The sequence below is a fragment of the Molothrus aeneus genome, chromosome 1 (assembly GCF_037042795.1).
Source record: "Molothrus aeneus isolate 106 chromosome 1, BPBGC_Maene_1.0, whole genome shotgun sequence".
Classification (NCBI taxonomy): domain Eukaryota; kingdom Metazoa; phylum Chordata; class Aves; order Passeriformes; family Icteridae; genus Molothrus; species Molothrus aeneus.
In genome coordinates, this window is record NC_089646.1 from 133,556,910 (window position 1) to 133,570,979 (window position 14,070).

Genomic DNA, 14,070 nt, shown 5'->3' on the forward strand with positions numbered 1-14,070 from the left:
TGAAACCCTAAATGACACTAATTCATCTTATCCCACTCAAAAATGCTATCTGCAGTTGTGGGCACTCTCTAATGCTTCAGAAAAATAGATTTTCTCCATTTCTTCTCCCTCTTCTCAAAAAGCTCTATTATGTAGTAAGAAGGGTATTTTCTGAGGATGCCCTAAAATGTAGAATTGACACATATTTAATCAGTCTTCTATCAATACTTCCTGGAGAACTAACAAATCAAACTAACCAATGACTCATATCCCAGGATTTAATTTCTAACTCCAGGATAGCTAACTTCTATTGAAGAAAAAACAAGAAAATTTTTTTCCACCACAGGAAAACAATTAATATTATATTTCAGAAAAGTTTTCCTACAGAAACCTGCAAGTTCTGGAGGGTTCTTTAACAATGGCTTTCTAAAAGCTCTTAACACAAACTGATCTTTTGGAAATAGTATCATTAACCTCCAAAAACTGTGCAGCTCAGTATCAGTTCTCTCAATGCACATTTGCTGGGGCTGCACAAGTGGATTGTACCTTCTGTCTCACTTATTCGGTGACAAAGTACCAAGAGCTTAAAATCATTCCTTGGTTCTTCTGTCATTCAAAGCCTGAGGCAAATGAAGAATGTAAAGACAAAATAGAAGGACCGGCCCTCAAAAATGAGCCATAAATCTTTCAGAGACCACACAATGTTGATTTGGCAACCCCCCTCTGTTTTTGAAGGATCCTTCAGTGCAGGTCCTTCCCATGCAGCTGTCTCCTTCAGCCTGGTGAGAGTTAAGCACTTCAGCTGTGTTAGCCATAGTACCCAAACTCCCAGTGTTTCACAGATTCTGAAACGCAGCTCTGCCAATGTACCATCTGACAAGCACATCAAAGGTGGATTTGAGAAAACACTGTGCTATTCTGCCACTTTACAGATCTCCAGATCTGTATTTGTACATTTGTATCTTAATGTTCAAAAGGAAAATATGCAAGCATTATGGTACAAGAAATAAGGGGATGGCACGACCAGCTTATGATTTCACTGTTCAAGACAGCTTGACCCTTCTATATATAATAGATACATACAAAACAGAGCATTAAAAAACTCCTAGTGTTTTCTTTTCTTTCAATAGAGCTCCTCAAAAAAAAGCTATCAGCTACTGTCTCAGACAGACAATCTGAGAGGAAATGTTAAGATCCCTTTAGGATAAATTCAGCACTATATCTGAACACCACAAAGATTTTATAAACTGCTTCACAGGGAGTCCTATTATCCACTAGCCAGCTGTAATACTGGAAGAATTCGGCCACCTCCAGAAAAAAGGATTTTGAACATGGATTATAGGTAAAAATCCCTGTATTTCAGTAAGAATAAGCAGAGAATGAAGCCTTCAGAAGTTTCTGGCAAGCAGGTAACTATGAGGTGATCTTCTGAGAAGCATCAATGCTGTGGGGAAACAAAAGCCTGTCATGAGTGATTTCAGGCCTTAATCCAGATGAGCTGGACTTGCTGAAATCCATGAAAAGGGCATCCATTTTGGGAAACCAATGCCCAAGGATCTGAACACGAACAGTTTTCTGATCTGGAAGATTATGTATGGTGTCATTCCTTCCTTCAAGGATCAATGTTTCCTGGGTTGCTCAGTCTCTGTCCATGGTGCTCAGGCACCTCAGAGCCCAGGGATCCACGCAGCTCATGTGGGCACGCAGTGTGTGCATACCGGAGTGCACCTGGACAGGAGGCCCCAGGGGAGTCAGAGGGCATCCAGAAGCTGAATTCACATTTCTAGCAGCATTTCTAGCACATTTCTGTTAGACAGGTCTGCACCAGCACATGTGTAACTTGGAAGAATTTTTATAGACATTAGAAAGAAAATATTGCACGCACAGCAGCCTAAGTGCCTTGCTGCTCCACTGGAGAGTTGTAAAGTGTGAAACATTGTCCCACATTTTCTCACTAACATGTTAAATTTCATATTCTGCTTACATCATTATTCTTTGCATGAGAGAACTATAACAGAGTTCAACTGGACACTCTTCCAGAAATCATGAACTACATGGATTCTCCAATGCATTCTGTAGGAGGTTTTTCTGGCTCTGTTTCCAAATGTGCCTATTCTATTTCATCAACACGTGTTTTTTGTAAGCCAGATGTATATTTACAAGGCAGCTTTACCCCTTAATAAAATTATTAGCTCCAGTTAGTGAGCTTAGAGTATATTTATGCCTACATTTATGATCAGAACCTGAAATAAACCCCTGGCAACTATCACTCTTGAGAAGACACAGCTGGGGTTCCTCCATGAAAAGCTAAGGAAAAAAAATTATATAAGTTCCTGGCATCATGCCTTCCAAAACACTGGGCACCAGTTCTGGAATGCAGGAAGGCAGTATAGTTAATTTTTTTTAATGTCAGGATCTCCAGCCAGTGTTAAGGAATTAGTTGTTCAGCAATAAATCCAGCTCCAGATTAAATTAAGTTTAATTAAAACATACAAACCACACCAAGACTCAGTGAGTTATTATTGGGCTTGAAGAATGAAAAAGAAAAGAAGTTGGCAGAAATAACAATACTGATTTCATCAGATGCCATCTACATATTTAACTTTTAGAGGAAATATGTCTCAAGGGCCCTCCACCCTCCAAAAAAACAGCCCACCAAAATCCACTTGAGCCAAAGCATTTCTTGTTCATGATAGATCACAGGAAAGGCAGCAAATGTATAATATTATATATAAATTCTACATTAATCATATCCCTGTACTAGCTGCCTACAAAAAAAATGTATTTTTTTAAAACTACAAACACTAGCATCATTGCAATCTGGCAAGTTTGAAAGTCCAAATCTTATACCCTCATGCTTCCAGTGGGCAGCTACTGAGTACATGCAATATAATATACATAAAAATATTTATTTCAAAAGAAACAGAAAAATGTTTATGATTCCACAACTTAGCAAGCAAAGACTGAATCAGAAATAGAGTGACAGTGTTTTCATTTTGAAACTCCCACACATTTGTCTTAACTTTTTCATATACATACAGAAGTTCCAAACTTCTCTTTTTTTTCTTTTTTCCTTTTTTTTTTTTTTTTTGGGAAAAAAAAAAAGCAGCAGCTCAGATATCATAAAAATGAAAGGGAGCATAAAATTGTCAAGACCTTCTCTTGTGATCTGCTCCCCCTTATGACAGCCAAACACAATTGTTTGAATTTAGCACATCCATGAATGGGATTATGTGATAAGGTGATCCATCTTCTGAACCCAATAATTAAATGCAATATTTTTAGAACTACTCCCAATTTTAAATCTAAACAGATTCAAGTTACTTTATTTTCATTTCTCTATGTGCTGCAACTGTCTTTTAATTTGAATGCCTTTCCTGATAAAGAAAAAACCTTCTCATGTTTTAATTAACCTGAGCCATTTTTCTCCCAAATATAATCTCTGTTTTTCTACTCCTTCTCCTAGCCTTTTCTTCTACTGAGATCATCATCTATGAACAGAGGCAACCAAAATGAAACACTGTATTTGTGATAATGGAACAACAGACAGCACTGCCAGTGGTCATCAGATTCTTTGCACCTCCCAATTCATGCAGCAGACTTTTTTTTCCCTGGCTAATAGGCTAATTGTTTTCCAACACACCATTAAAACCAACTTTAACTGAGAGCAGCAGCAGATTTGTCTTTAGAACCCATACATAAATCTGACGTAAAACCCATCATCTGTCCTACAGCCTTGCTTCAGAATTGCATAGCTGAATCCATCACTCTGGTGTCCTTTATTGCTCTATATGGACATGTATTTTCATTATTATTATTATTACTAAAGAGAAATACAACACCATGGGTTGCATCTGGTCCAGTCCCTCATCTGCAGTACAGACTTGTAACTGGGGTACAACACTATACTCACTATCAACATAGAATATAATTCCAAAATCGACAGCATCATCTAGGGTACATGTAACCAGACCCACAATGCCACTTACCTCATTTTTCAGAATCCTGAGATGGCAATTACCTATCTCAGCCTTCAGTCTGGATGTGTTTCATTTTCTCTGTTTGATATCAGTTATATATCCACGTGCTTCACCATTTCCCTCATGGAAAAGTCATCATTCTTCAGGAAACTGAGTCAAAGTTCTAATTTTGCACTGAGGCTTCCATTCAGACCAAATACTTCAGTAGAAAGTACCATGCCTTTGTTTTGCACTTATTTTTTTAAAGGCTGTAAAAGCACTTGTAGGTTTGAGGTTTTTTGGAGGGGTTTAACTCAGTTGCACTGTTAGACATGCGTTTCAGTAGCAAACTACTGAAACCTGAATTCTTTGCACCATAAACTCTCAGTGTAGTATTGCTCAAGTAATTTCTCTATTTTGAGCAAAAGCATTTTTGTGTGTCTAATTTCCCTACCTATAAACTTTTCTATTACTGGTAAGTGTAAAGAGCTCTAAATTGTTATAAAGAAAAGTGTAGGGTATAAGTATTATCATCACCCAGAAAATTGCCAAAAAAAAAGAATTTAAATCATATGTTTGTGTAAGAAGGAGACAGTCTGGTCATTAATAGCTTGAAGATGAGGTTTATAATTATCAAAACCTCAAGAGAGATCTTGGAAGAAGCCTGAGAGAAGGGTTGACATAGTCTGAAGTTAGGTACCTACATTAGTAATTTACATCCAGAAAGAGTAAAACAACTTTAGGTGTTATGCAGAGCACTTAATTTTCACAGCATTTCATTACCAAAATACTTCAGACACATTTGTGTCCCCTACCTGTATAGAGAACATAAATAAGTTACATACACTAAAATATATATTCAAAAAATAAAGTATATATTCAAGCAGACTAACTTGGGTAGTAATTCCTCTGGCATTTAACTCATCTGCATGACCGAGGGTCTCTTTTATAAACTTTTTCAGATAAACTTGGTTTTAATTCTGTTGCATTCAGGGACATTCAGGGAAGCTTACTGATGGGTCATGGTACATGGTTTCTATATGCCAGTCTTTGTGAGCAGTGTGCACAATTCTGCCCAGGAAAAAACAAACAGCAAAACAAGCAAAAAACAAACCCTAAATCCCACATTCCAAATAGCAAAATACTGAGGAATGACTACCAAAAAATATACAATGCAAAATTTAAATCCTGAGTAAAAAGCTGGTTTTTTGAAAAGACAAGACTGAACGAAGAAGAATAGCCAAGTGAATTATCGGTAGATGGATCAAGAGCTTGGTAATGAATAAATAATATCAGGAAACATCACCTATGAAAGGCCATGAAAGTAAAGATGAATAATTTTCTTGGTGCAATAAAAGTTACCACTGGGTAAATAAGCTAAGCAGATGCATTCTGAAGAGCTATGATGGGACTATAGCACATGTTCAGAAGGCTACAGAAAAAACATGATGACAGTTTAGTGAGATTTAGCTACATGGAAAGACTGCATCATAATGCATCTTAATTTTATCATGTAAAGAAACCAAGAAAAATTCAGACCCAGGCTGATAGAAGTATTCTTCTTCTATGAGCATGGGTATGAGTCACACAAAGAACCCACAAATAATTCTATTGTGACAAGTCAATGGGTGAATTACAGAAAAGAAAAGAAAAGAAAACAGTAAGACCTGCCTTTAACCATGAACTGTTAAACATGAACTCTTTATCTGTTTATTACCCACAATGACATGGATATAATGGTTAAGACACCTAAACTTTGATGTCTGCCTCATCAGTGTCTACACTTGAGCCCTTCCCTGTTACACTCAGAGGAAACTTATTAATATAATTAATCAACCTTAACAAAGCAGATGGTTAGATTTAGTCAGATGAATCACGCCTGTGGTGGGTTGATTCTAGCCAGCGGTTAAGTACCCATCCAGCCACTCACTCCTCCTCAAAGGATGCAGGAGAGAATCAGAAAAGCACAAGTGAGAAAACTTGTCAGTCAAGATTGACAACTTAATAAGTGAATGAAAGAAAAGAATACAAGTGATGTAAATGCAGTCATTCACCACCTCTCACAAGCATAGAGTCACAGAATAAACTAAGTTGGAAGGGATCTATAAAGATCATCAAGTCCAACTCCTGGCCCTGCCCAGAGCACCCCAAGAGTCACACTGTGTGCCAGAGAGCATTGTCCAAATGCTTATTGAACTCTGACAGGCTGGTGCTGTGACCAGTTCCCTGGGGAGCCTGTTCCTGTGCCCAGCAACCCTCTGGCTGAAGAACTTTTTCCTGATATGCACCCTAAACCCCTCCTGACTCAGTTTCCTCAAGTCCTGTCCCTGGTCACCAGAGAGAATAGATCAGTGCCTGCCTTTCCACCTCCTCTCAAAGCATATTGAGGTTTTCCCTCAGTCTCCTCTTCTGCAGGCTGAACAAACTAAGTGACCTCTGCTGTTCCTCATCTGGCTCCCCCTCAAGGCCCTTAATCATCCTCTTTACCCTCCTTTGGATGCTCTCTAATAACTTAATGTTCATTAACTCCCATCAACTAAGTCTTCATTGACCAGTGAAGGACACAGAAGCAGCTTGCTGAGAACTGCTTACCTGCACAGCAGACCCTTTGTTTTATTAGCATGATTTCAGTTTGGAAAGAAAAAAGGTTAGGCACTTATGAGACATCTACATGGATCTAGCAGTTGAATTTGTTTGCAAGGATGAGGGATACAAAATTAAATGGAAAGACTCTTCAGAGAATGACTGTTGATGGGGTATTAATAAGTTTTAAAGGGAAAGGGAAGAGGACAATGAATGTTAATCCAACAAGAAAGTCGGGGATTTATTATGTTAATTTAGAGACATATTGCTCTGGTCTATCAATAACAGAGTTTTGAGAAGTTTTGGAGACAAATTATGTAGTGATTACCACAACATAAAAGCTCAAATTTCTTAACTTCCTATTACAGTGTATAGCAAACTTCAAGACTGCATCATGATGTTCATTTTAGATTTAAAGATTATTTTTTCAACCTTAGGTATCAAAGTAAGAATAAAGATTCTTTGTCAGCATTATTAAATTATACTTGGAACTAATATTAAATAGCTGGAACTGATGAAGCCTGATTTCTTTTACTAGTTTTGACTTGTGGCTGGCTGACTTTGCTGTCTGAGACTGTGCAAGTCCAGCTGGACCTTTGTGCCAATTGGTGTATTTGAAAAGGCTTTTTTTTGTTAGAACTTGTAGGGTCTTTTCCTATGTGATATTTTCATAAAATTTTTAGAAACATAATTATCTTTGACATTTCTTTCTCCATATTCTGTAGAAGTAGATAAAGGACTCTAAAACTAGAGGATACATACAGAGAAAATACAAGTATTGTCTCATAAGGTAAAGATCCTTAAATTTTGGGACTTCTGAATTAATATTTATTTCTTATTTTTAGCAGACAATGAAACAACTACAGGAACATTTTCAGAATGACTGCTTGGTTTCAACAATGACTCTTTCATCACAAATGCCCAGCAGTACATTATGATAATCCCATGCCTTCACTTTCCATCTTGTTACACCCCTCAGTCTCCTTTTCCCCAGCCCAGTTTTGTTGCTTTCACTACAGCACAGTAAGGACAGTGACTTTCATCTTTTCTTCCTTACAATACAAAGGGAAATCAGCAATTTTATCTAAAATTTAGATTAGAAGTGGGAACACAAACACATTACACGAGATCAGAGCAGTTGCCAACCTGAATAGTCTGAATATGATCAATACCAGATGAGTAAGAAATCCCACAGAAGGAAATTATGAAAAACACAGCTCATTTGCAAGGCCTTTCTTAATTATTCTCAAGCTATTGGACTGCTCTCCACCCTGGAGTTTGCAGTTTTCATCACTCAGAAAACTGCTGCATATGAATACAACTGTACATTTTTCCAAATATTTCCATTACTCAGGTTTATTTCCTTATACTTGGATTTGCCTAAACCTGTTGCTGAGGTTGACACTATGCTCAACAAATCAATTATCACCAATTACCTTTTTTTCCTACTATTTTTAGAATTTCTGCCTTGCATTGCATTACAAAATTTCTTGGTTTATCTTGAGGGTGGAAGAAAACAGTCACAATACGACCTCCCAATATTTGGGTTTTTTTGGCTTTGTGCTATATAACAAATGGAACTTCTTTTCATCCATGTGAAAATATCAGGATAGTGCTGGTAACTGGAATGCTTACAACACTAGTAAAAGAGCTTATATTTGCATTCAAATTAAAGCACCACAAACATGATGAAATGCTTTTGTCTCTAATTCTCTTCCCATTTCATCCCCTAAAATCATTCCAAAATCTTGAGAAGCAGCAAGCAGAGAAAGAAAAAACAGATTGGGAGTTTCTAAGTATTTCTTTTTGAACAGCATAAAATAAGGATAAAATTGTTTCTAGAGTACTTATAAATAAACCAGAAAACACAAACCTGTATTTTCTGTCTTCACAGATTTATCTGTGACAGTAAACAACTTCTTGGTACAAGAGTCAAACATTAAAATCCTGGCTAAAACTACCAGCACTGCAGAAATGCTGTTTAACATAGCATTTTTGATGAATTTCAACATACTGTTATTAGCAGCATTTTAATTACAATTGTTGCACACATACCAGTGAAATTAGATACATTGCAGAGTTACAGTATTAAGGTTCCCAAAGTTAAATCATGCCAATGCAGATGTTCCTAATTACTTTAAAAGCACAAATACTTATACAAATCAGTTGTTTCAAGTTGCAGCATAATTCAATTAAAGGAGTATTTAACAACATGAATGATAGTTAGGCACACTTAATATGGAAGACTGTTAGAAAACAATAGATGTCATTCACATGAAGGAAGGAGTTAAAGTCCATCTGAGATAAGAAGCTGTGATTTGTCTGAGACAAATATAAGAGATTATCATAAGAAGGTGACACTATCAAAGACACATCAAAAACTGACAAAAGCATTTATTTCCTCACAGCAATCACTTTACTAAGCAAGAAGACTGGCACTTAAAGTTTCTGCAGCTCATTGTGCAGGGTTTGGGAAGCTTTTCCTTTTTTCTGCCTTTTTTTCTCTCTCTCTTTTTTTTTTTTTTTTAGCTGTAAAATGGAGTCTAGCTCCACCCCTGCTTTGTATTGCTGCTTGAAAAGAGGTGTGGTAGGTAATGTAATACAGCATTAAATCAGCACACAAGCTATGGATGCCACAGATCCTCTCCCCAGATAATGTCTCTGGCAGGAACACTCTTTAGGCACAGAAAGTTGTGACCTCTTCCTGCTGTGTTTTGGAATTTTACAGGTAATAGTATCATGCATGTGTTTATCCCACAACAGCATATTTTATAGTGCAATTATCATCGAGTTATATTTTGTTTTCCATGTGAAATAGAGAAAAAAGATGGTCATTTAACTGATAAAACATTGTATATAATATATATCCTGTATGAATGGAGTTACTGCTCTCTCACCTTCCATATTCAATGTTTGAAAAAATGTCGAAGGATAAATAGTAAAGTTCCACAGAAATTAACTCAAGTATCACAATGGGTTTCTTTCCACATTTACACATCCACTCTATAAATGAGTTAAGACTATATATTTTTCCTTGTATTTTTATTTGGATTCAATCAACATTAGATATGACCAGACAAACTTAAAATATTAATTTGAAATGAGTTAACTGTACCTTGAGTCACCTGTTGGATGGCTAGCATCATCCCAGAAACAGTATCAGGAACCAAATTTTCCTTCCAGTTGTAGACAGGCGCCCATGTCAAGATAGGCAGCCTTCTCATACACCAGGCTTTGATATCTTCAAAGCGAACAGCCTGGATCTTCCTCCAGACTGTACTTCTCTTCCTTTTTGCCCCTGTCATCATTCCTACCCCACAAAAGCAGTGCCTCTGTCAGAAGAGTGCACTGTTGAGGAATCACCCTGATCTCTGTCAGTGTCCAGTTTTCTTCTGAGATTTTTCAGTTCCAAACTACAAAGAAAAAAAAAATGAACAGAAGCACTTAAGATTTCTGCAGCTGTTCTGTAAGTATACTCAATGAAAACACTTTTAAGTGCTTCAATCATATAAACAGCTACATTAAATGCAAGAACTGTCTACAGCAAAGATCCCATTTTCTCCTGTTTGCAAAAATTTGGTCTAGTCTCACGTTAGTTTGTGATTCTTTCCAGTAACTTCCCGCTTTATATCCCTGTAATGCTTGTGCTTTTGGCCTCATTCCAGTGGCAAAATGAGGTATTACTGGGTGTGTGTGTGATATAGGCTGGGCTATGCTAATCTGAGCAAGAAGTGCCCAGCAGAGCAGGCATCTCCCTGCCAAGCCTGGGAGAGCAGCCTTGTCCCTCCTGGGGGAGCTTTTCTGGCCACAGGCAGGAGGCATAAAGACCTCAGTAAAGCTCATGCTAGAAGACTTGTCTTACTCCATCAGCATTTTGTCTTCTAAATGACACAAAAAGCTTGTTTATGTAGCAAATGCAGAACATCAGGTAGCAATAAGCCTTACCAGAAACATACACAGAATCTCTCTGTAGGCTGAAACCTCAAACTTCAGAGTAACAAGCTCAAAGTGCAGCGAGGGACTGCAAGGTATCAGCTTCACATGGGCAGTGCCAAAAATTCTTGTGAGAATCATTCTTGTTCAAAGCTAGTCCTTTCTGCTCTTGGCTGTCCACTCAGCAAAGGCTCTCTCAGCACAGACTGTTCACCCAGTAACATTTGTTCTTGTAATAATGTCATGTACCTTGTGTACGATACAAAGTGCCCAGACACAAAGTGATAGGGACACGGAGGAGCTTTAAATGTTCAGGCATTTAAATGCCTTGACTGTTATGGAGCAAGGACACAGTAAGCTTTCCTCTAAGTTTTCTGTATCTCTGGATGGCAAAGAAATTTAAGTTGAAATGCAAGATCCATTATATGGGTGAAGTGTCTTCCCAATCACTGTTCTGTAGTAAGCAATAAAAATCAATATATTTTTTAAATATTTCCTTTTTTTAAAAATAGAAATTAATTTACATTTTATTGTTTAGATTAAGGCAAAAAAACCCTGAAGCATTTTCCATCCAAAACAATTTTAGAAAAATGAGACTGCTTCCAAATGCAACAGGTAGACTGGCACAAAGACAAATGCATCAAGTCATTCTGCTGAGTGACATTCAGTTGATGTCCACAACTGTGTCCCATAGCATTGCAAAGATAAAAAGAAAAAAGGAAGAGAAAGAAAGAATTTCCTACCATGAGACAGACCCTTACTTTTAACTATTCCTGGCATACTTACTCTTTGCCCTGCCCACCCATTAACAACATACACTTTTTAAAGACAGGTAATCTTACTTCTGTTCATTAGAATAAAACCTCTAAGCATCAATTATTTTAATTTATTCTTTTTGTGGTTTGTGTTTTTTGTTTTCTTTGTTTTTTTTTTAACTTGAAAATGCAGTTGAAGGATTTAATAATTGAGACATTTATGCCTGCCAAGTTTTCACAACACAAATCTTTTCCTTTCAATAGAAGTGGACAGGAATTCACTATGTGAGCTACAATGAGAGGTACTCAGCAGTCAGGTGCTGCTTAGTTTTGACGAAATGTTCAGTACCTCTAACTATAACAGTATTTACCATGAAATAAAAATCAAAATACATTTCTACACATAAGTATGCATGTGCAAAAATATCCCCAAATATAGGTACTTTTGTAAAAAAGCCAAAGAGTCTAGCCTCTTTTTTTTTTTTTATCATTGTCTGCTAAAAGCTCTGGATATTCTGAACAGGCAAAAAAACCCACAGTGGGAAACCAAAGAACCATGGCTAAACACACAAGAACACATTCTCCAGTCCTCAAAATTCTTGCACCAAAATGCTGATGATGTTTGAGAAGGTCTGTAATTGAGATTTTCCCACCTCCTGATTGCAGAGTCAGTTAAACTGGACAAGTTTACCTCATTCCCAGATTAGTATTTGAACACCTAGGATTTCCATTATCAACAGATATTATCCCCTACCAATAACAAAAGATGGTATCTTTCTCTAAGTGTGTGCATGCATGAGTTCAAACATCCTACAGCTGTTGTGGAATTTTTGTGGAAACTTTGTTTAACCCCAACAATAATTTTTGATAAGTAAAAAACTGCATTATCCATAAATCTGAAGTTGATAATACTATCACTATTGAAACACATTCTTCATTGTAATTCTGAAATTAATAAATAATCCTAGTTACCTGTGACACAAAGTAACATTTCAGTTACAAACCCCCAGAGAAATCAACATTTTTAAGGGAAAACTGATGTATAAGTATGTATAACAACCCTGTACCTCACTACAAAATATTACAGCCTTTGAATCTTAAAGAAATATAAAATCCCCTCCACTTTCCTAGAACACTTCAGTATCCTAATGGAAACACATTGTATCACACACACAGTGATTAAACTCCTTCCCATTAGCTGATATAAATCTTTAGTCTATACACTCCCAGACCATGCAGGCTTTCCACAGGTTGAATTGTTTCATGATGTACCTGAGCTATCAGGATTCTGAGACCCTCTCTTGCTCTGAAACAAGTGAATAAAACTTCATTTTCTGGAACAACAAAGGATAAGCATGAGAAACCTTTGGTTTTATACATTTAAGTCGCTGTATTCTCACATACTTTTGTAATATTAGATGCTTCACAAATAGCTTTTTTGATGATCTCATATGAGTAAAACCTATCTTCAAGTGATTACCATAGTAGTTTGTTTGTTCTGGAAATGCATAAAAATTTAATTCTAGCAGAATATTTATGTAAAATGCTAAAAAGATAATTACCATAAGTCAAAAATTAGCATACAGATAGTATATAGAAGGAGATATTTATGGCATCATAATCAGATATGGTGGGCTTTTAAATCCTGATTTGCAACAAGTTCCAAAAATAAATGGGGTAACCTTAGCTCCTCTAACATTTACATACATGGGAAGTTTACAAACATGGTGGATATATGAAGAAAGGGGTTTGATTCTCTAGCTCTGGCCTCAAAGAGTTAAAAAAATAATAATCTGACCCCTTAGTCCAATTTAGACCCCAAAAGGAAAAAACTGTGGTAAACTCTTACAGAGAAGCCCTAAACCCTAGTTCATATGGAAGCACGAAAATCTTTGAAGGAAATCTTTGGATTCTTGCATGAGAACTGACTTTAGATGTCACATAAACTGGCAGACAAGTTCAAAAACTACACTTATGTGTACAGACACTCATAGAACTTAAATGATGTTATTCAAACCTCAGACAGGCATAGATGGAAAAATTGAACATGTGGAGTCTCCCTCACTGGAGATATCCAAGAACCATCTGGACACAATCCTGTGCCATGTGCTCTGGGATGGCCCTGCTCGAGCAGGGAGGTGGGACCAGATGACCCACTGTGCTCCCTTCCAACCTTGTCCATTCTGTGCTTCTGCAGTGTGACTTGATCTTCGTAAGTTTTATCAGGAAGGAACTAAATATCTGCAAACATCCAGCATTAAACCAGTTTGAACTAACTGAACCTGTGCTCCTGCTGCTATGCATAATTTTTTCCCCTCAAGAACATCCAGAGCATCCAACTCACTTCCTGAAGTTCTCCCTTCCACCATCACTGGGTAAAGGGAAGGATGTGCTGTCATTAATCCAAAACTACACACATCTTCTGGCTGGCCACTGGCAAAAAACATATTGGATCTTAAGATTTAGATCTTAATATATATATAATGAATACATAATGATTGAGCTTTCCTCACCTTTCTGTTCTGTGCAGAAACTAATTGCTGTTCATCCTTGTCCTCTATCCTGACCAAAAATTTTTATGAACTCAGTTTTGGTATTGCTCTGTTTCTGTCAAATAAGTTAAGTATAGCTAAAGGATTAAGGTGATACTAAATGGTAGACTTAGGAAAATAAGACAGGCAAAAATCTTGGTCACATAAAGCTTGTGTCCTTAGCAACTATGGCTAAAATTCCTAGACAATCTTTTCCTATGAAAAATTTAAAGGATTTTGACAAAGCACAACTGGATAGGAATGAAAGTCAAGTTTTAAAAAGAGGGTGATAGGAAATAATTTAGAGAGACCAAATCGTGCAGTTCTTAT

At 36.9% G+C, this 14,070-nt stretch overlaps 1 protein-coding gene across 1 annotated transcript in view; it reads right to left on the reverse strand.

Annotated features, from left to right (window-relative positions):
• The window catches only part of SLC26A7 (solute carrier family 26 member 7), a 71,635-nt gene extending 61,809 nt beyond the window's left edge, over nucleotides 1–9,826 (reverse strand). Inside the window, exon 1 of the mRNA XM_066547906.1 lies at nucleotides 9,637–9,826. Coding sequence (XP_066404003.1) covers nucleotides 9,637–9,826 — 190 coding nt within the window. The remainder of the gene's footprint in view (nucleotides 1–9,636) is intronic.
• Nucleotides 9,827–14,070: the final 4,244 nt, after the last annotated feature.